This window comes from Mastigoproctus giganteus, chromosome 1 (genome assembly GCF_048544385.1).
Source record: "Mastigoproctus giganteus isolate SK-2022 chromosome 1, ASM4854438v1, whole genome shotgun sequence".
Classification (NCBI taxonomy): Eukaryota; Metazoa; Arthropoda; class Arachnida; order Uropygi; family Thelyphonidae; genus Mastigoproctus; species Mastigoproctus giganteus.
In genome coordinates this window covers 133442835-133466870 of record NC_143575.1, presented here as the reverse complement: position 1 = coordinate 133466870, position 24036 = coordinate 133442835, and the positions used below count along the sequence as shown (strand labels likewise).

General features: G+C 36.7%; 1 protein-coding gene across 2 annotated transcripts in view; it reads left to right on the top strand.

Moving 5' to 3' along the window:
* Nucleotides 1–24036, top strand: part of LOC150091146 (uncharacterized) — a 208199-nt gene that overhangs the window by 154473 nt on the left and 29690 nt on the right. For both annotated transcript variants that reach the window (XM_090382221.1, XM_090382214.1), the window contains exons 4-5: nucleotides 11796–13317; nucleotides 19021–19116. In XM_090382221.1, the coding sequence (XP_090238347.1) occupies nucleotides 11796–13317; nucleotides 19021–19116 (1618 nt within the window). The remainder of the gene's footprint in view (nucleotides 1–11795; nucleotides 13318–19020; nucleotides 19117–24036) is intronic.

Genomic DNA, 24036 nt, shown 5'->3' with positions numbered 1-24036 from the left:
TTTGAGATTTTGACCTGGTTTCACAATCAAATTTGAAAGCAATTGGTTTTTAGTTACTCTTAATGGGGGATTCAGTTTGAGATCCTTCATTTCTTCGTGTTGCTCTGCTATTTCAGGGTTGTCGGTCACTGGCAAGGTTGTGTTTGCAGCCGATTTCCTTGATTTACCCTCCATTTTGAGCAGATGTGGATTGGTGAGTTCACTGCGGATGAGCGAGTGGCGAAGCAATCTCACAGAAGGAGCTCAGAAAATGAGGGCAGATGATACCCACTGCAAGTTAGTAGGTCAACCAACTTATGAAGTGTACACAAGAACAGCTACCACCAATTGGATTTACAATATCAGTCATGTGCTTGCTATTTGCCCTGGGATGTCATCCATATGGTCATTATAATGGTATTAAGTTAGACCAGTGATCATTATTTTTGCTTACAAAATTACTCTATATATTGTATATGCTACTATATCACGATTAGCATTACTAGAGGCATACGATGCAAGAAGCAAGCTTGTACAACATCAGCCAAAAAAAACCTCCCCATTTCACCCCTCCATTCATTCCAAATGCCTGTTCAGTTCAGCCTTAAATTTATTTAGGCTATTAGCTTCCACAATAAAAGATGGAAGCCTGTTCCACTAATCAACTACCCGCTGGCTAAAGGCAAATTTCCGCACATCTATTCCACAACTATCTTTCCTCAATTTGAAACTGTGCCCCCTCAGGTTCTTAGTCTGAGCAAGAGGAAGAATCCCATCAGCATTCAGCTTGCTCAACCCATTCAAGGCCTTATACACATCAATCAGATCACTTTGCAGGTGCTTACTCTCTCTCCAGGTGCTGCAATTTGCAGAACTTGAGCCTTTCTTGGTAAGAGCAGGCCCTTTGTTCCCCTCACCAATCTTGTTGCCCTTCTTTGTACTCATTCTAGCAACTCTACATCCTTCCTAAAATGAGACCTCCAGACCTGTACACAGTGCTCTAGGTGTGGCTTGACCATTGCCATTGTATAATGGGATAATCACCTCCCTGTCCCTACTAGCAAAATTCCTATATATTATTGACAAGACTCCATGGCCTGCCCTAGCAGCCCATCTGCACTGCTCAGCAAACTTCATATTTGACTGCACAATTACCCCCAGGTCTTTTTCACTTTCCACTTCCCTGAGTGTAGTACTACACATTGGTATGTTTCTCTTGGATTATTGCTACCCATACGCAGTACTTTGCATTTGTCAATGTTAAACTTCAGTTGCCACTTCTCAGCCCATTTCCCCAACTTATCTAGATCCAGTTGGAGTAGCATACTGTCTTTACTGTCGTTAACAACCCTGCCAACCTTTGTATCATCTGCAAACTTGGACTTTAAACCTGATATACCTTCATCAATATCATTGATAAATATACAAAACAACAATGGGCCCAACACCGAACTCTGGGGAACTCCACTAATAACATTTGTCCACGAAGAGCAGTGTCCATCGATTACCACTCTCTGTCATCTCCCACTCAACCATCCCTTTATCCATTGTAGCAACTTACCCTTAATGCCATACCTCTCCAATTTGTACAGCAGTCTTCCATGTACAACAGTATCAAAAGCTCTCCTGAAATCCAAGTTTATGATATCAAAATTATTTTTGGCATTCATTTCCTCTGTGACCACATCATAGTATCCAATCAAATTAGTCAGACAAGACCACCCTTTAACAAACCCATGCTGTGTCTTAACTATTACTGCAGTCTTGTCTAGATGATCCTGCAATGCTTCTTTAACCAGTGATTCCATTATTTTCACCAGAACACAAGTTAAACTAACAGTTTCTGTAGTTACTTTGTCACCTTTTGAACCCTCTTTGTGAATTGGTGATACATTTGCACACCTCCAGTCCATTGGGACCTCCCTTGAGTCCTATTATATTATTACTATATGTCCCAGAGGCAGAACCATTTATCTTAAATATTCTGTGCTCATTTGCATTTTATGCTGATTATCAAAGTCGATCATTATTACCTGGTTTACATAATTTTCACTGTAGTTGGTGATAAATCTCAGCCAATGAGGTGGTCAGGTTGAGGTCATTTGATATGATGTCAAGAGTCAAAAAACAACTTTGTTCTTAGTACGCAAGGAAGATATGTCCGCCTTCAAGTGACATAATCATTTCACACGTATAAAACTGACATTAAAAACCAGATATAGTATCAATCTTTATAAAATCATATTTTCAGAAATTGGAAGTTTGTCTTGATATCTGAACTCAATTAAAATTAATTATATTAAAGGAACACAGCCAAAAGCATTTTAAATTCTATAATGTTAACCAATGGACAGCGTATAAAGCATTGCCATATTGCCTAGCATACGGCATCATTAAAATTTTGAAATAGTCATATCTTTTGGATACCCTCGATGATATAGATGTCTGCAGATAGATCTCGATGAGTGGAACTCTTAAAACACAGAATAAAACCAATTCATGATGTTACTAACAGCAAATTCTAAATGGGACGCATTCAGGGAAGTAATTCTAGAAGATACTAGGCTCTTTATTACAGCAAGATGATACCATTCAAGGCTTAGACAAAAATGGAGTTCTGATGAACTGACGAGATAGTGGCAGAGAAAAAAAAATATGTGTGATGCATTTAAATTATCAGGGAACACAGAAACAAGCAGTGGATATAAGATAGTCTGCAGTAAAATCACAAAGTGGAATAGGTAAGGTAAGGCAAATTACAAGAAATCTCCAGCAAATACATAGATAAAAGTACTCAAAAAGATAAAGTATGTAAATACTAGTAGTAAAGAGATGAATCGCATTGCTCTGCTAAATATGAATAGTATCACCTGTTGATTATCCTGCTCAGTTTGCTGAAAACTGTTTAGATATTTCGCATCTATTCACACACACGAGGAATTTTTTAGGGATGGGGATGCCAAAAGTACAGCCACTCCTCGACTTACATAAGGGTTGCATTCCGCAGAACTCTATAAGTCAAAATTTCCATAAGTCAGAATTTCCCTAAATACTTATGCAGCACCTGCAACTATGCGTGCTGAATTTGATTGAAGCAAAAAAGAAATGTTCAGCGAACATGTAAATAGAATTATTTATTCTTTTTTTTTTTTTATCTCATTCAGGAAAAATTACAAAAGTGTGCTTCAAAATGTATAATAAAAAGATTGCCAAGTGCTAGTACAAACACCTCATGGGGATTTGCTTCTGAATCCAATTTTCCATCCTTGTTAATAGCTTTTCCATCTCCAATATAGCACCTGAACGCTGTTTTGTGATTACTGTTGATCCTCTAACATGTTCTTTTATATGCACACTGCCCTTTAAAATAGTATTCGCTGTTGAAGCAGCGAGACCTAATTCCCATGCAATAAATGACAAACTTGGTACTTCTTAATCATTTTCATCTTCATTTCTAAATCAATTTTCTTTCATTTCCTAGCATTGCCACCACTTGCACTTTCCATTGGTCAGTTTCCCTTCATCATTGTAATAAGTAAATAGGAATGAACAGAAGATTCTGAAAATTTATTTATGTTTTTTATATGGTTGAAGATTTGTGAAGGGGAAACACATTTCACCATAATAATGCAAAAACCCACACAATTCCAGTTATCAGTATTATCGCAAATGCAATAAGACTGAGTTTACTACCCATTTATAATAGATTTCACTAACAGAAAAGCCCAATAAACCAGAAAGTGCAAATTGTTTTTGTTTTATGGTCGTGACCTCCAGAAATGTTCTTTAGAAAAATATCACAAAGTTGTTCAAAATTGATTCATATAACGGAACGTATGATAATAATGAAAGTGTATGCCATTTCCGTTATAAAAATGACCTTTTAGAGAGATAAATAGCTTAGTTATATAATGAAAATTTCAACTTCCAAGATCGAACAAATTACCAAAAAAAAAAATATTATTGGCTTCACATTACGATATTATCACAATACCTCCATTTATTCCTATGGGATGCAAAATACATTTTCATATTTTTTTTCAGTTTGCCCTGGCCAGCAAAAACTTATGTAAAGTCGAATTTACGTTAGTCGAGTATTTCGTAAATTGGGGAGCACCTGTATATAAAAATACACGATGCTAATTCATTTTTTTGATAATTGTGAGGAAAGTAGAGGAGAAATTGTCAACTCTAAAAGTAAACAAGACACCTAGAGCTGATGAGATCTATCCAATTATATTAAGAAAAGCTGCAAAAGAGGTAATAAAAACCTTTAGCCATAATTATGGGAGTGTCTTTGGATTCAGGGAGGTCCCTATGGACTTGGAATGTGCAAATGTCTCCCCAATTTGAAAGGGGATCAAAGGGTGACATGAGGATTTATAGATAAATGTTAGCTTGACTTCTCTTCCAGGGGTAAATAACAGGGTCACTGGTTAAATTAATGCAGGACCAGCTAGATAGGAATGCTGTTATACTGCTCTCACAGCATGGATTTGTTAAAGGGCAGGTTTGTCTGACCAATCTGATTGGACACTTTGATGCAAAAGATAATTTTTATTTCGTATACTTAGATTTCAGAAAGGCTTTTGATACTGTTGCACATAAAAGACTGCTGTATACAAATTTGTGCAGTCTAGCATCAGGGGCAAGTTACTGGTATGGATAAAGAAGGGTTGGTAGAAAAAGACAGAGTAGTTATCAATTGGCACTGCTCTTCTTGGACTAACATTATTAGTGTAGTTTCCCAGGACCCATTTTTAATATTTATTAAAGACATCGATGAAGGCATATCAGGTTAAATGCCTAAGCCTGGAGATGATAGAAAGGTTGGTTAATGACAGTTATCAAGGTTTACTGCTGCAACAAGGTCTAGACAAATTAGGTAGATGTGTCAATTGAAGTTTAACATTGAGAAATGTAAGGTACTGCTTATGGGTAGCAGTAATCCCAGATTAACCTGCCAACTGTGTGGTACCAAATTCAGGGTAATGGAGAATGAAAAAGATCTGAGGTGGGTAATTGCACACTCAGATATGACATTCTGTGAGCAGTCGATTGTGTGGAAACTTGCCTTCAGCTAGAGGGGTGGTTAATTGTTGGAACAAACTCCCATCTGGTGTTTTAGAGTTGGGTAGTTTGAATAAGTTCAAAGAAGAAATAGATAAACTGTTAGAGGGGACTGAGAGATGAAATGAGAAGTGTTCACTTGTTTTTTTTTATTTTTGACTGGTGATGTATGTATAACCTTTCTGTCTTGGATCATTTATGACTACCATTACTAACATAGTAAGAAACATTTTGCATTGTGTGATGTTGAAATCAGTGGAAAGCTGCAAATGGAGATGTAAAGCCAGCTATATAATTGAGGACAGATTCGTCACAGCATTTTTTTTCAATGTTGGTGACTCCGAACTGTACAGAACTAAAGAATTCCTGAGAAGAATTAAAGAAAATCCACTTTTCTCATTAGGTAAGTTAAATCTATGTTATTTATTGTAACAAATGTATGCAAAATAAATTGACTTATAATGATGCTTGCACCTGATTAGGTGCTTGCACCGGGACGTTTCAACTTTGAGAACATTTTTTAACTTTTGTCTATCAATTCTTAATTTTTTTTTTTTTTTTTCAAGCACTGTTGTTAACTGATGATGTTATCTGCTTAGTCATTGCTTGATAGGAAGTGTCCCACACTTTCTTGGAAGAAAAACATATGCGGAGATAACTAATTCTAATTACATATTAAAAAACACCGCATTCCACTTAAATAAAACTTTTCTGAAAAAATTATAAAGTTTATTGAAAATAGTTGAAAAATAAAAAATTTTACAAAAAAACATTCCAAGTAACCCAACCACTTTTTTCATACCAAGACAAGTTTGATGACATTTCAAAACGATTGTGGTTATCATTATCAAGTCTGGGTGCCTCCGTAGCCAGGCGGACAGGAGCAGCAGTGCGTAGCACACACTTCTTGATTAGACTGGGGTTCGAGCCCGTGACCACCAAATACGGAGGATGTGGAAAGGTTAGGGAATGACCACCGCATATCCCCAGAGCAATATGGCCTTAGTTGCTAATGCTCCTAAAAACCAAACAACAACAACAATTATCAAGTCTAGAATGTGGAGATGACCATAAGTGAACTGTCCAAGTTAACTTCGAAGAGGTAAAAATAATGCAAATTAACGCACAACGGGCCCAGGCTGTAGTCGGCCAAATCAGGATTCGGGCAGACAAGGACAACATGTACGTAATTATCCTGCAAGAGCCGTACGCCCATAAGAACCAGGTCAGAGGCTATCCCTTGACCTACAAAGTCATCCAGGTGGAAGGGGAAACCCCCTGGGCAGCAATAGTTGTAAGAAACCCTGACATCACAGCCACAAAGATAACCCAACTTTGCACAGCCTGGGCCGTACCTGCCCACATTATTACAGTGCTTGGAAACTTTTACGTCATTGCCCTATATTGCCATCCAGGCAAAGATATTATCGGGGCTATAAGATACCTTCAAAATATTCTAAACACTATCCCAGGAGGGAGAATTATCGTCGGGGCAGATGTAAACTGCAGGTCTCCCGCATGGTACAGCACAACACCAGACCATCGAGGAGCAACAAACGGCCAAAGACTGGGGGACCACCTGGGTAACTCCCCTTTCTGAATCCTCAATCAGCCAAACAACCTCCCCACTTTCAGCAGCACCCTTTGGGAAGCCACCATTGACATTTCTCTTGCTACAAGAAACACAGCCAGCTATATCTCCAACTGGAAAGTCCAAGATGATTGGACAACCTCGGACCACCGAGCCATTACATTCAGGATCACAAAAAACTGCATTAGACAACCCATTTCCAGAGTAATGCAACATAGATATGCAATAGAAAAAACAAACTGGGACACGTTCAGGGGTGCCCTGCTGGAAATGGTGGGACAACAGCAGCAGAAAAACTCAGGCAAACTCAAAATCCAAACCTTCTTCAAAAAGAGATTACCACCCTATTAACACAAGCCTGCAATGCCACAATTAAAAGGAAAAAACCTTCTCTGGGAGCAGTGCCCTGGTGAAACGAGGAGCTTCGAAGGATGATTCGTTCGTTATTTGGTTTTTTTTTAGGAGCATTAGCAACTAAGGCCATATTGCTCCGGGATATGCGGTGGTCATTCCTTGACCTTTCCGCATACTCCGTATTTGGTGGTGACGGGCTCGAACCCCGGTCTAATCAAGAAGCATGTGCTACGCACTGCTGCTCCTTCCCACCTGGCTACGGAGGCGCCCTTCGAAGGATGAGAAAAGTGGTACAAGCCAAACGGAAAGCATTCCAAAGGGCGAGAAGATCTTGGCCTGATGAAGAACTTAAAGGTCGAAGAAGAACTTAAACAAGTATATCGAACAGCAAGAAACACGTGTACGGAAAGAATAAAGAAATCAAAGCAGCAATCCTGGGAGCGACTTGTCTCTTACAAGGGAAATTCTGACCCCTGGGGGGTGGTGTATAAAATCACCACAAACAAACTCCCCAGGGGGAAGTGAACACCGCTATGGAAACCCCGCAGGGAAACCTAACCACCACCTGGAGGGACTCAGTCTCAAATATCTTAACGTTTTTCATCCAAACATTAATCCAACAACAACTGAGCAGCATGAGATCTGTATAGAAAATGAAACATATTGGACTGGACAAGTTGAACCGCAGTTCACCCAGGAAGAACTCCTAGCCACGGCAGCTCTTATCAAAGGGAAAAAATGTCTGGGGCCTGACTTGTTTGAGCCTGAGATTGTGAAGAAGGTTGTGGAGCTTGCCCCGGAGCTATTGCTGCACCTATTCAATCTCTGCCTACACACTGCAAGCAAATGTACCGGACAATTTGTTCAATATCATAAAAAGCTACCTCTCAAATAGGGTGATCACAGTAAATGCTCCTTATCAGAAACTCACGAGACGGATATACTGTGGCTGCCCCCCTGGGCTCGGTCCTGGGGCCGACCTTATGGAACATGGTGATGGACGAATTTCTATGCCTTGACCTCATCCTGATGGTGGCTGCAAATTCCAGGGCCCAGCTTGAGACCTTGGCAAACCATGCATTCCAAATCCTCCAGGACTGGGCAAAAACACACTGCTTGACCATATCACCATCAAAAACAAACTCTCTGCTTCTTAAAGGAACTCTCTGTATTACAAGACCACCACAGATTAAAATTGGAAACAAGACCATAAAGTTGTCGGAGCAACTGAAATATCTTGGCATAGTACTAGACAGAAAACTCTCCTTCCAAGCTCATCTCAAATACATCAGAACCAAAGTAAGAAACTATACTGCCATGGTTGGTAGGATATCCCGTCGGGACTGGGGTCTCAGCAAGCAAACCCTCTCGTTGTATTATAAGGCTATCTTCATCCCTGTGATTACGTATGCAGCCGGAGTTTGGTTTGGCAAGGCTACGACTGCAGTAAACAGACGAATCCTGGATTCTACTCAACGCATGATCCTGCTCTCCATCTCTTGTGCCTGCTGCACTGTGAGTACTCACGCCCTCTAGGTCCTGGTGGGGGCCATCCCCCTCGACCTGGAGGTGGTGAGAACTGGAATGTTATATCATCTTTCTAAGGGCGTGTCTCAGACCTGCTTGGGATTCAAGCTGAATCTTACCAACAACAAAAAAATAGAGAAGAGGAGACTTCAAGCACACATGCAGCAGGTGTGGCAGGACCGCTGGACAAATTCAACTAAGGGAGAAATCACCAGGAGATTCATCCCAGATATTAGCAGTCTATCCAAAATCCCCAATATGGTTTTCTCCAGGCCTATATGCCACGTATTTGTTTACTGGCCATGGTGCAATAAAGGCAAAACTAACAACCTTTGGTCTAGAAGAGGACCCAACATGCTCCTGTGGAGGAAATGAGGACTGGGATCACCTCATGCACAAGTGCCCCCTCTACAATGACCTCCGCTACCAGCTTATCACAAAGCTGACTTATATACTAAAAGGCAAAGAAAACCACCTACTGGATACTAAGGAAAAGTATCAAGCTCTCACCAACTATGCACAGCAGCTTTTCTTGAGGAAAAGACAACTAATCACAGAAACGTGATAACCCTCTACTAAATGAACCCAGGGATCCTGATGGTACTGGAACAAGGCAGCTAAACTTGACCAGCTTTACCATCATTGGTGTGAACTACCATACATTCTCTAAAGATGTCACCCACCAAAGATAACTACCAAGTGAAGAACCTTTGAATAGAGACAACCCACAAATTAAGACAATCTAAGAAAGACAAAAGGTTCGTATACTACTGTACTTGACTCTCACAGATGTGACCAATAAGACAGTCTCCTAGATAAAGACTGACAACACCACCGGCGTGCCATTGGACGTCAACTGCTTTTCTTGGCCAACTAGCATTCTGAACCGGGAACCCTAACTTGGTTCACTTTAATCCCCCCTCCCCTGGTAGGGAGAGGAAGGGGACGGGTTTCTGTCTCCTCCCCCTCCCTCCTTTTACTCCTGGTGGGGGTCCCCACTGACCTTTATGGGGTTGCCTTCCCTATCATCCCCATATTTCTATCTGTCTCCCCCTTCCTCAGTCTTCACCCCTACTCTAACTGAATATGCATTTTATTTATTTTTATTATTATTATTATTATTTATTATTATTTTTTTATTTATTTATTTTTTTTTAAGGCCCTTGCCACTGAAATCTTAGGAAATTAGGTGGCAGGGCCTGCCAGAGTACTTACCTCTAATGCAATCCCTCTATGCCTGACCTGCCTCCTCGGGGCTAAGTGTGGGCAATGGGGGGTCACACTAGGGGCCCAACGGCTAAACGATCAGAGGAACAACACAACATGACGCTACACAACATAAACATGTGCCTTACACTTTTTAAAATCTCTGGCCTTCACAGTGTTCTGTGTTTCACAAACAGAGTACACAACACGGAGATGGGGGAAACCCCTGGAGCCATTAGACAATGAACACATTACACTTTTTTTCTTTTTTTTTTGTCCATGTGGTGTCTTGGATACCACATGGACAGTTTGTTTACGGTTATCACCTTATTCTAGACAGTTACAAGGATTTTGAAATGTTGTCTTGGCTTAAAAAAATGGTTAGATTATTGGAATGTTGTCTGTAAAATTTTTTACTTTTCATGTTTTCAATAAACTCAACCATTTTTATCAAAAAAATTTATGTTGAGTGCAGTGCTTGAATCTGTAATTATAATTCCACACTTTTATGTTATCAAAAAACAGCATGCTTTGCTTTTAGATGCTGAATAGATAAAGCATTCTTGATTGCCAATTAGCTTGTTAGGCTTCATACATCAAAACACTAATTTGGTCAGAAAAGATACTGTTTGGTGTAAACTTGCTTTGTCTTCTCATTTGCCAGTATTATTAAAGAAAGATATTGGTATAACTATCACTGGAACAGTCATTGGAAGGGAGGATGAGATGAGAATATAGCTGGAAAAATCACAGAAAGCAACTCCTCTTCATCACCAATAGAATATGGCCTGATGTCACTTGGACTGTATTCTCTTCAATTTTCTTACTGTCAGATTTATTAAAATGAAAAAAAAAAAAGCATTGAGATGAGTAGCTTTCACATGTCATTCTGTAATTTTGTTTTTCTTTGGCCCCTTCATCCTCCTTAATAAATAAAGAAAACGAAATAAGTTATCAAAATTTGATTAGAAAGATGATATTGTATTGTGAATTAAACTCAAATTAAATTCTTCATATAAATTGTCTGTAATTCACATTTTGTGGCATTCAGTTTATACAATAATAAGTTAAGGTTAAGACAACTGTTTTTTGTTTTTTTTTTTACACTCCTCATGGTAAACAAAAATAGTCAAATACAGAAATACAGAATGTGATTTAGTATATTTTGTATCTATCATCCATATAACGGACATCTAGCACTCTGTGCAAAACAGTTAAATGAAGAGTGGTTTAAATTTAAAAACTTTGCTTTTTACCTCACAAAAGAAAAGACAAGTCACAACCACCATAACAATCTCAAAACACATGACATAAGTAACCATATGGTTGGCAGTGAAACTGATTTGCATTTGCAGTGCATTCCTGCATTTCACCATTGCATTACAATGGTGAAATGCAGGGGTGTGGATAAAAATCCAAGCATATGTGAAATGTCTGCTAGCATTGGCACTCTCTCTATAGACCACAAGAAAGGTTATGATGTAATTGCTTATTCACTTTAGTATGCAGTACTGGTATAGTATGAAAAGAAAGACAGGCAAGGTAAAAATGAAAAGTGTTTTATTCAAAAACTAAAAGCTCACCCCAGAAACAATTCCTCAGTTTGTACAATGCATTTACTAAAGCAAAATTTGGCTGAATAGATATAGAAATTATGTGGCTTCAGGCACACTTCCCACTGCTTTTCAATTAATTAGGGTTTTTTAATGCAGCTTTATTCCCTCACACTATGAAGTTACCATTGTGAGTTACTTTAGTGCTACACCTTAAATTTTCAAAGTTTGATTTTTCCAGCTTTCTGGCATCTCTCTATGTCCTGTATGATGGATGCTAGGCTTCCCACCACTATGATGAAAAAAATTGCCAAAATGGCCCCCTAAGAGAAGAGCAGCTTATCTCTAATGTATCACAACCAATAACTTCAAAATTTGATAGATAAAAGCCATTTAAAAGCACTTCATTTTACTTCAAGATGATAAATCATTATATATATATATATATATTAATAATATCTATATTGATAATATTAATTTTTAATATTGAAAACATATCTTTAATTTTATTTCAGTTGAAAAAGCCTACTCCTCCACCTGTTCCAAAACGAAGTCCAAGTACACAACTTAGTTCATCTTCTGAGTCATCTTTTGACCAGAAACTAAATAAGACACCTGAAATTTCTCAAGAAGAAGTTTTTTTTCTATCTGATGAAGAAAAGTCTTCCATAAAATGTGCTGATTCAACTCTATTTATTACTTCTTCAGTATTAGTCCAAAGTTCTGTTATAGAAAAAGAAGATAAAAACTTGGAAAATAGTACTGAAATTGACTTGGAGATAAACCATGTTGACACTAGTGATTCATCACCATGTACTCTTATTCCTATTGATAAAGTACATGAGTTTATCAGTGAAAGAAATAGCACTCAAGCTGTGATAGATTTAGATATGCAGTGTACAACACAAAAGGGTGAAAGTTGCCACAGTTGCTTAAATAAGAGTAAAAACTGGCTGGAAAGGGATTCTGCTGGTAGACATCCAGCACTTGCAGGTGATGATTTAACAGATTATTTTAAAAATGATAAACTAGAAGGAAGAGATTTGTCACAAAAAGCTGCAGTAAATGAACTTTTCAGTATAATGAAGGATAAAAGTAGAGAGAGAACAGAGAAATTTAAAAAGGTAAAATATTTGTTAAAAACAAATCAAATAATAGGTTTGGAGGAAAAACCTCCCAGTTTTAAACCTCCTCCTCTCCCTTTTGAACACAGAAAAAATATTAGGAGTCACACGGAATCAGAAAATAAGCCAGAACAATTAAAAAAGCATATCCTGCCAAATGGCCTAGTCACTGAAAATCATACCAGTTCAAATAGTGATCTTTTAGTAAATTCTGTGATTACACCTCAGAATAATACTTGCAAGGAGACTTCTTTATCATTACCGACTTTTGAAGCTGTATATACATCAGTGGATTCACAACCAAAGAACCCTATTCCAGAAGAAAGTCATGAAATATTTAAATCTCATTTGCCTCATTCTTCTACAACATCTTCATTGGCTACTTTTTCTATTTGTAAATTACAATCACTTCAGAGGCCAAACTTACAGTTTTCTTGCTCAATGGAGGACTGCCTTCCTGAAATAAAAAATATCAAACCATCTCTAACAGACAGCAATGTTAGTGGAAATATAACAAATAATCAAATTATGACTGAGAGTCCAGGTGGAAAAACAAAGGTAGGTGTCAAACAGCCACTGGAGAATGCTGCACCTTTGGTTCAGTCTAGTCTGGAAAGTTGCCATAAAAATCGCCCTCAGGTACCAGTTTCTGTCAGAATTCCCCCACTGGTTTTAAAAGCAAAAACATTACCAGCTAAAATGAGACAAATACCTGGTCTTCCCTTACCTCATGGAGATGGTAACAAATCTGATGATGGGTTTGGAAATAGACCAGTGTGGGTTTTAGATCATCAACGCAGCTGTAGTGCTCCTCTCTATGAAGAAGACTGCCCAAGGAAAAAGAACAAAGAAAAAAAATGGAAAAGTAAAAAAGATAAAAAGATGATGAAAAGTGCCAAAACAGAAAAGCAGGGTGAGAAAAGTTGTTTTATATTTTGAAGTTTATATTATTTTAAGCTATTAATAGTTTTTTTGTTCTTAACAGGTTTAATTGACTAATTTATTAGCTCATATATTGCAGTGGTGTAAAATTTTGCAGAATTATTGTAAAATGGTATATTCATTCATAAATAATTTCAGTTACTATTTCATAATGTAGGATTAACACTGTTTCTGCGAAATGTTTCTTCTGTACACTTATTTATAGGATAAATGGAGCTACCACTATTTATGAATCTTAATTACAAATGGGAAAACTCCAGGTACCTCATTTTATTCTGCAGGATCATTGTACAAATACAAAGCAAAACATTAAAATGAACTACAAATAGAAATATAAATGCTGAATTACCATTTTTAAATTTAGTAAATGGAAGTTAATCCAATAAACTTTAGATTTCTACATCTTAATAATGTGTACATCTGAATAATATTTTTTGTGTGTGCTTGTAGTCTTACAAACACACACAAAAAAAAAAAACACAATATCTGCATCTCCTTGAAATGCACTACTTTCAAACAAATATCATCAGAAAGGCTATTTTACTATTTTTTTTTAGAGCAGTGGGAAAAAAAATTTAGCTGCTTTTAAAGTTAAAATTTTAAAAGCATTTATTTGTTTAAAAGTTTGTTCTGTTATGAGTCCAAAACATTTCCTTACAGCATTTTAATGTTTGCTGACCACCAGACATATAGAAGATCAAGATAGTTATGTATTGTTTTTTCATAACTTTCATTTATCCTGTAGTTTGTTACAAATTTTTATTAGAGAAATTATAGGGAGAATAAAATGACCCACACTGTTTCTTTTAAAAATTCAAGACCCTTCTATTGAACAGGGCAGAAATTACAAAGTTACAAATATCTTGTATTACCAACTGTTTAATTTGGATAATTGGTTCAACAGATTTTTACTTAAAAGATACCGAAACTACAGCTAGTTACTAATTGTATATATAGCTTGTAATTTATTGAGAATTACTCAGAAGTTTAAACTTAGCGTTGTGTAGTCAAGAAACAGTACATAGTATGCATAACTAATGTACCATCTATTGTTTGCTTCAAAAAAAAGAAACCATACCAACAAAAAAAAGCTAGAAATAATTTAAAATTTTGCTATTTAAAATATTATCCATTACTATTTTAACAACAATCCTCCTTCTTCGGCCCTATGATCCATCTTAGAATCTTTCTAGTAATCACAATATATTCCAGCTTATACTGTAAATTTTTTGTCATGAGGGACTGAATCAAATGCTTTGCAAACTGTATCAAAATTGTTCCATATGTCCAGCTCATAAGTAACTGTGTCAAAATAGCTTACCAGTTTATTTAAACCTAATTTTCCCTTAACAGAACCATGTTGTACATCCTTCAGAATATCATTTTTATCTAAATTTTCTTGGATTACACTCTTAACAATTGCCTCCAATATTTTTTCCAACTGCTGAAGACAGACTAACCAGTCTGTAGTTGGTTATTGACTTCACTATTAGAACTGCCTTTATGTATTGGTGAATATGTTGGCATTTCTCCCATTCAAAGGAACCTCTCTAAGCCCAATGATGCCCTCACAATTAACCTCGGTGGTTCAATACGCTCTCTGGCTGCCCCTCTCAGAATTGCTGGGAATATGCCATCAACTCCAGGAGCCTTACTTGCCTTTAGGCTTGAACGTTTTTCTAATAAACAGTCATCTGTAATTTCAAAATTACTAATTTCATATGTCTCAACCTCACTCGCACAGCCTCTCCTCAGCATGAAGGGTCTTTCATCATTAAAGACTGATGTGAAGTAACTATTCAATTCATCAACAAATCAGCTGGGTTATCCAAAACTTTTCCTCACGCAGTACAAAAGGGTCCAATCTAATTAGTTTTTTTCTTCTTCCTTGTATTCACACACATGAAAACTCCTTGTCCCATTCCTTGCTCTCTTAGCCATTGCTTTCTCATACTTAGCCATGGCCTCTCTAACCATATCTGTGGTACTATTACATTTAGCTGCTTTAGGCTTCAGAATTTTCATCACTCTGCTACTTTGCCATTCTATCTTTTTCTGCTCTGTTAGACTGGCCAGCTCCACATTCAGCCATCTTAGCATCCTCCTTGTACTGTATTTTCTTAATTTTTTTTTTTTTTTTTGTGAAAACCCCAAACATGAGAGGTATTAGAACGTATAGTACTTAGTACCATGCTTGGGTTGGAGGTCGAGAAGACAAAAGAAGATATTTGTTGACATTAGACTTGAACTTCTGTAGACTGCAATTTTTTAGGAAATACATATGAAGGAAGGTTGTTCCAGCAAACAGCAGTTAAATGAATAAACGAGAAAGATGAAAAGTTGGTTCTGTGAGTTTGAAGTTGGACAGTAAATGGATATTGGCTGGTCGCAGCATGTGTTCAGACTGTTTTTAAAGAGAAAGTGGGAATTATTTCAGAAGAACAGTGCCCATGGAAGAATCTGTAGAAAAGGCATGCAGCAGAAACAGTAGGTCTATAAGACAGTGGGTGGAGAGACTCTGTTAGAAAGAGTCATTAATTAGCCTAACTGCCCTATTCTGAATGGAATCTAGAAGCCTGAGAGAGGTTTTGTGGGCACCGCCCCAGATGTGGGAATGGTATACCATTGTAGGGCAGATTTGCGATTTGTACAGAGTGAACAGCTGTTTAGAAGAAAAGTAATGCCAAGAGTGAAAGAGAAAATCAAGTTTTTTAGATGCAGAGAAAGCAATATTTGTAATGTGCTTGTGCCAAGAGAGATTAGAAGTCAGGGTAATCCCCAAAAGAGATATATCATTTTGCCTAGAAATCGGAGTGTCACTAAAGATAAGCATAGGAGCAGAAGAATCCTTTTTGCGAGATATAAGACAAGACTGAGTTTTAGAAGGGTTGAAATCAACTAAGTTGTCTTTGCCCCACTGGAGAATTACCTGAAGATCAGCATTTAAGGAATTGGTAGCAGATTTTCGAGAAGTTGAAGCTGATTGAGCAGGGCAAGGTTTCTCAAAATGGAAAGTGGAATGCAATGTCATTGGCAAAACTATGGATAGGTTTTCCAGGCAATGGAAGAAGGTCATTAATATACAAGAGGAAAACAGTGGGGAAAAGAACTGAACCTTGGGGGACACCAGCATTAATGGAGAAGTTAGAAGACAGAGAGCCGTCTACCATCACCCTCAGTGAGCGATCCGAGAGAAAACTGGATAACCAATTACAAAAAACAGTTGGCAAACCATAAGATGGGAGCTTGTTTAGAAGACTTTTATTCCAAACACAATCGAAAGACTTTGAGATGTCAAGAGCAAACGCTTGTGTTTCACCAAACTTTTCCATTGAATTAATCCATAAATGGTTAACATAAGCCAGAATATCACCAGTGGATTGACACTGACGGAATCCATACTGGCGATCATTGATCAGACGGAAGGTTTATAGGTAGTTTAAGAGTTGGCAGTTAATTTATTTCTCCATTGCTTTAGAAAGAGTAGAAGTAATTGCAATGGGATGATAATTGGATGGGATGGATTTGTCTCCCTTTTTAGGAACTGGCTGGATATGAGCAAATTTCCAAGCACAAGGAAAAACACCTTTGGAATAAGAAAGTGAAAAACGGTGGCAAAGAACAGGAGTAAGTTCAGGAGCACAGGTTTTGAGTACAAGTGGAGAAATACCATTGGGACCTGGAGCTTTCTTAGCATCGAGATTCCTCAAAATCCTTCTAACTTCCTTTTGACGGAAGACCACAGGAGGCATTGAATGGAGCATGTTGGGAATGGTGGGAGGTGTTTTACCAAGATCATTAATACATGAGTTGGAAGAAAAATTGGATGCTAGCAGGTCAGCTTTATCCTTGGCTGAAGTGACAACAGAACTATCTGGTTTTGACAGAGGTGAGAGCAGAGATGAGCAAAAGTTGCGGCCAATAGCTTTGGCAAGAGACCAGACTTCCTGGCTACCATTAGGGCAAGAAGCAAGTTTTCTACTCTTAGCCTGTTCAAAATCTAGTTTGGACTGATTAATAACTGCTTTACAATTGTTATGAGCTTTGGTATAGGCAGAAAATGAAACTGAAGAATTGGAAACAAGCCAATTGGATATGCAATGTTCTTCTCTTGAACAGCCTTAGCACATTTATTGGAAAACCAAAGTTTAGATAAAGAACGAGATTTTAAAGTGGAGTGTGGAATAAAGGATTCCATTCCTACAAGAATAATTTCGCTGACACGATCTGGGCTGGCCGGGTGGGTAATGTGCCTGCCTGGCAACCCAAAGGTCGTGGGTTCGAATCCTGCCTCGGGCTTGGATCAGAGTACTGGAAAAACCTTGGGAGGTGCATTATGGCCACAGAAGCCAATGTGCCAACAACTAACTAAAAAAAAAAAAAAAGACACGATCTGAGCAAACGTTGATATCAGAAGTTTTGAAACAGTAATCGGACCAAGGAAAAGAAGAAAATAAATCTTGCAGGTCATCCCATTTTGCATTTTTGTAATGCCAAACAATACAAGGTTGGAAATAGCCATGAGATAAAGGCTCCATTGGAGAAGAGACAATCACCAAGTTGTGATCTGAGGTGCCTAAAGGACCATTCACTTCGACCGTGTACTTAGATGGGTTGTTTGTGAGAAAAAAATCAAGCATGTTGACTGTATGTTTAGGATTGTCCTGTATTCTTGTAGGTAAATGGACAATCTGTGCAAGGTAATTGCAAGTAATTGTAAAAGCCTCAGCATCTCGACCAGGTGGGTCGGTGTGACTAGAAAACAGAAGCCAGCTGGAGTTGTGAACATTAAAATCTTCAAGGAAAATTACCTCACTGTTAGGAAAGTTGGACTTGTGAAAGTCAAGAGGGGAAGTCAGAGAGCTTCAGTGATTAGTGGAGTTGGGAAAATGGTAGAGACAACAGATGAATTTGACACAATGAGGTAGAGAGATTTTAGATAATGGTATATTTAAAAAATTATATAGGCAACAAAAAAAATTCCATAGACATAAAGATTTCAGCCATCATCACAAACTTATTCCTATTAAATATTGGTGTAGATATACACCATTCACCTGTACAAATCCGAATATGTTTCAAAATCAAAATGCTGTTTTTATGGCTTTTAAAATTATCATTGATTATCATGTTTAATTGTGATTTTAATTATATCTGTAAAGAAATGTTTCAATAAAGAACTTATATTACAAAGAATCGGTGTTCCTTTTTAATGAGTTCTTTACTTTTACTGTTTTACTTTTTCATATTTAGAAATTATACAAAAGGATGAAAATGATGAATTGATTGCTAATATTTATGGTAAAAGAATGCACTTAATTTGAAAGTTGAACTCTTCAGTCATTGAGATTCTTATATTCCTCAAAAAATCCACAGGAATATTATAATTTCATAGAACATCAGATGTGCACAAATATGCAGTAACACATAATACAAATTCAGTCCTTAAAGAAACTTTATCAAAAATTAGTGGATAACAAAATTCTATTAAATTTCATTAACTTCTATATGCAAAGCAGCAGAATTAACACCAGTTTTGAACATGCTGGATAATATGATTTAAACTTTTTTTCCCATCCATTTCCACATTTTGATAATACTGAGAACCATCTTTACACTGTGTGTACATGGATTAATTTAAAACTTTCAAAAAAATTTTTTCCTGTTATATTAGATGAGAAGTCAGCAGCCAAATCAGATCCACTTCTGACGGAGTTAGGAATTGCTCTAAGAAAAAAATATACTTCAGATATCAGTAGTGAGGATGAAAGTAAGTTCAACAATATTAAAGACAACTGCCATGGGTTGAATATTGTAAATTTATTAAATGATACTGTATAATTTTTTACTTTAGGTTGGAAAAAAATCTGATTGGATTGGATTTTTTGCCATTTTTTTCTGCTATCTTTAATTATTATGAAAAAATAGAATGCTATAGATTCTTAAAAATGCTAAATAAGTTTCCTTGTTATTTAGAATTCTTTAGGTAGCACAATCTAAAGACCGCTAAATTTGATTTTACTTTGAAATTTTATTTTGATTTTACACTTAACTGATAAGGTCAATTAAGTATTGTTAGTTATATTTGTTATTGTTTAAAAATGTTATTTTATTACAATGAAGTCATTGTAACAAAATGTTTTCTATGAGCTTAAACTGCTAACTTCATTTTCCAATTAAAATAATTATTTTTGTTTTTAACTTAAGAAATATGCTGTGAACTGATCTGCAATTAACTAGTCTTGTGAAACAGTATAGAACTAATTTCTATACTGTTTCATGAGAATGAAACAGTATAGAAACTATAAAACTGCTTATTTTTGTTATACAGTCGAAGCTCTTTATAGCAACCTTCAATATCCCAGTACATTATTCTGACCTATGTGGTAGGTCCTGACTGATTTCCCATAAACCTAATACTAATTTCCATTAGTTTTGACAACCTTGAAAGATAAACAAATTCTCTATGATCTAAATTTTCCACCACTCTATCTTGTTTTTACTTTTCTTTATTGTAATATTCACATTTTAAAATGAAAGAATGCTTATTTATTGAAACTAATGGCTTACAGACTAGCCATGAGAAATTGCACTGATTTCCTAAGCTCATTAGCAGTTCTCACACTTGTTGAAATTCACACCCAAGAAGTTCATTTCTTTATACAATATTATAGGCTGTTTATCTATCAATGTGTGTGTTAATCAATATACCAATCATAGGCAAAAATTAAGATTTTATAAGCTGTAGATAATGGCATGCATTCTAAGACCTTCATCAAAAACAGCTCAGCATTCCTAAAGGTACACTGTTTGCCATTTAATAAGTTTGAAAGCTTAGAGAAATCTGCTGTACCAGGCATCATGATGATGCATGAAACTTTTCCATAGACAGAAATCTTTTAAAAACTAAGAATGAATAGTTTGTGCATCAGATGAATATTGAAGATTTCAAGTCTTTCAATGAACGTGTCCAGAAATATAAGACTTGTGGGCAGTCTTCAAAAAACGTATGGTGTGAAAGTCATTGACACTGATGGTACAAAAGAATGGAAGGAGAATTGTTTAAAAAATGTGTTGCTTATCTTCAGTGCTGATGAAAGTAGACTTTTTTTAAGATTGCTACCAGATAAAATGCCTACATTTAACCCTGAGTTAGGAGCATGGGGCTGATGAGACAGTGTTTAGCAATACATGCTCTTCATCTATTCCATCAACACAACTGACACTCCTAATAGCTCCTAAGTGTTTTTGAAATCTTTGATTTCACCTAAAAATTCCTGAAATCTCTGTTAATTATCACACAATTAGGAAAAATTCATGAATTAAATTTTACCTAATTATATGCATGTGTTGATTGGGCATCTATCATTTACAGTTATTAATAGCAAGCTGGCTTTACTGCCACATGCTTTCCTCCAATTAGTAATGCTCTCTGGCTTTGTGACATTGAAGGATCTTCTCGAATCAGACTGTTGATACATGCACTTCATGTTTTCATGCAGCAGGCACTCCTGTTACTGACAGGCTGACATCCAATTGCAGGCATTTGTTGATTTGTGCAGGTTTTTCAATTTACATTTTGCTCACTGAAAAGTCTAAAGGGAGTTTTAACTTCAAAAATTAATTAAAAATTGTTTTTAATTAAAAAAAAAAGGATTTTTCTGAATTGTATTCAGAAAAGATTGGAAATATAGTTAGCATCAAAAAAAGTGAACAATTCTGAATTATTTTTTGCTGATTACCATTGATTACCATTCTCCTAGCAGCAAACATGTCTGATATGGAGAAGCTTCCTCTCTAATCATTGGGAAAGCCCAGAAGCCCTGATGCTTTAAAGGGTTTGAAGGCATTACCATCATCAAGAAAACCAAAAGGCCCTTGGATGTCATCAAAACTATATGAAGATTGGGTCATCACAGACTTAGATCACAAAATGAGCAGCAAGAATAGAAAAATTTTACGTTTTGTAGATTGAAAAACCTGCCAAGTGAATGGCTTATGTGAAATCACTGTTGAGTACTTACCACCTAATATAACATGAGTTCTTTGGACACTTGGTCAAGGTGTAATCTAGTGCTTTAAGGAAACCTATCAAATGCTATTAAACAAAATTGTGCTGGGTCTCAAAAAAAAAACACAATGCAAAATCAGTGTGCTACAGGCAGTGTATTTGTGTTTTGGAATGAGGTTGATGAAAAGTGATTGCCTACTGCCTGCCTAAACATACTCGATTTGTTGCCTTGAATGAGATAACAAATGAAGCTTTGCATGGGTCTTCCTCTCTTAATCACAAAGAACAATCTGATAACAGTGAAGAAATTTTTGAAGATGAGCATCATCGTCTAAACTTAAAGAGGGAAATGTGTTTTGAAGATTATACCAAAGTGGATGCAGACATCGCATGTTTCAGGATATTCACAAATGAAGAGGAACTCATTGCAGATGTAATGGAACCTGAAATTTGTAGTTGTTGTTGTTGTTGTTTTGGTTTTTAGGAGCATTAGCAACTAAGGCCATATTGCTCTGGGATATGCGGTGGTTATTCCCTGACCTTTCCACATCTTCCGTATTTGGTGGTGACGGGCTCGAACCCCGGTCTAATCAAGAAGCATGTGATACGCACTACTGCTCCTTCCCACCTGGCTATGGAGGCGCCCGAAATTTGTAGTGATGAAGAGGATGGTTGGTTGGTTGGTTGGGTTTTATTGGCGCATCAGTATGAAGAGGAGGAACCTACTATGTTTGAATAAGAAGTTTTATTGAAAAAACACTCATTGTTGATTAGAACTTGTACATATTTTTTTAAGCATCGCCGAACTACAAAAAATAAACTAACTACTATCATGTGCCTTCATGATTCTCTTTTAAAACATGCTCTGCCACTGAAACAGCACATTTAATATTGTAGTATATATTCTGAATTAGATTAAACTATATTGCATTAGTAGAATTATATTAGATGTTCAAATTTTCTTTGTTCTTTTGTTGATTTTGTGAACTAACTTTTGATATAATGACCATTTTTCTCATTTCCCCTGAGGTGCACTATAAAGAGCTTTGACCATATAAAAGTTGGGGGTAGAGAAGGAGATTGTTGAACCCAATAGAAAATAATAGAAAAAAACAGAATCAGCAGTTCTCCTTGACTCTGCTACCTGTACATATGTATAAACAAAACATATATTAGATAACACCTACTTAGCATGTTCCAGCCAACACAAATTCATTGTAACATGATTTATATTTAAAAAAATTAACAAGCAAAATATTTTATGCAAAAATATCTGGTGGAGAGTTGTAGATGAGTAATACACCAGTGAAGTTTTCCCACCGAGCTAGTCAAATGAAGCAAGCTAGGCATGTAACACAGTTATACACAGCTTTATGTCATTATCACTTCTTGATTGCTATCAGCTTCATCTATCGAGAGGTTGTCTCATTGTGCTGTCACAACCAAACTCCATGATGTTGTACTTACATAATTTCATCATCGTTAAAACACTACCAATGGGCAGGATAGACAAAGCATGTGAGACTTGTGGAAAAATTTCCACATAATGAAGGCAATCTGTAACATTGACGAGGAATGGAATGAAGCCTCCTCTCCATCTTCCATAAAGGTTGTCTGACAGATTCATCCAGGGTGTCTTGTACCCATAATCTGTACAGAACACCCCTGGTTGAATCTGTGAAAATGAGTACCCAATACAAATGAAGATATCAGCCATGTGGCAACTGTTGCAGGGATTGAGAAAGTCAGTGTGAATGGAATGGAACAACTAATATCCCACCCACAGTGAGTCCCTTACCAACAGTGAATTTTAGGAGTTAGAGCTCTGTATTTTTTTAAGAAAAGACAGTGTGATCCTGCTCCCATGAGAGTTTTTGGCAGTCAGAGTCATTGAAGGGACACTTTCGCTGCACTATTAATGCATGAATTTGTTGGAGGAACAATGATTATTCATGATTGAGTGCTTTGAAGTGAGGTTGCAACCACTTATTTGAGTGCTGTAGGCAAATCTTTGCAAAAAAAAGTCATTCTACCCAGGAGTACAAAAATGCAATTTTTGAAAAAATTACAATAAAATGACATACAAGTCCACTAATCAAACATAATATTGCTTATATGCACGAATCACAAGTGATCCTTATTACAGTTCACCATAATTTAGTTACATTGATGACATCATGTAGGCTTCTTAGACTACATACAGATAATCTGTATTTAATGTACAGTATATAAAAATGAAAAATCAAACTGTATAAAGTGGTAGTCCAAGGTAGATCAATGATCAATTGAATTTCAACAATGGATTTTAAGAGTTCCCAGTACCATTTTTTTTCAAACTATACATGTAATGGACAGTTTGAAAAAATGGATACGTGTAAAAATTGAAAAAATGGATGCATTCACATGCATGAAAAAAGGATGCATGTAAAAATGCTGTTACATGCATCCAGACAGAGATGCAAGTCTTGTTACAATATATTGGGTTTGCCACTGGGTTTGGAAACAGAGAATTCTTAAAGGTCTCTTCAATCAGGGCTGTAATTAGCCAATCTCAAGTATTGGTGTAAGCTATTCAACAACTCCCCCCAACCCATGTGAATTATTTCTGTTTCTCAGTCTGTTAACACATATTTGTATAGACATTACATGCTAAAGATCCTATTTAGTCCCATACGAACA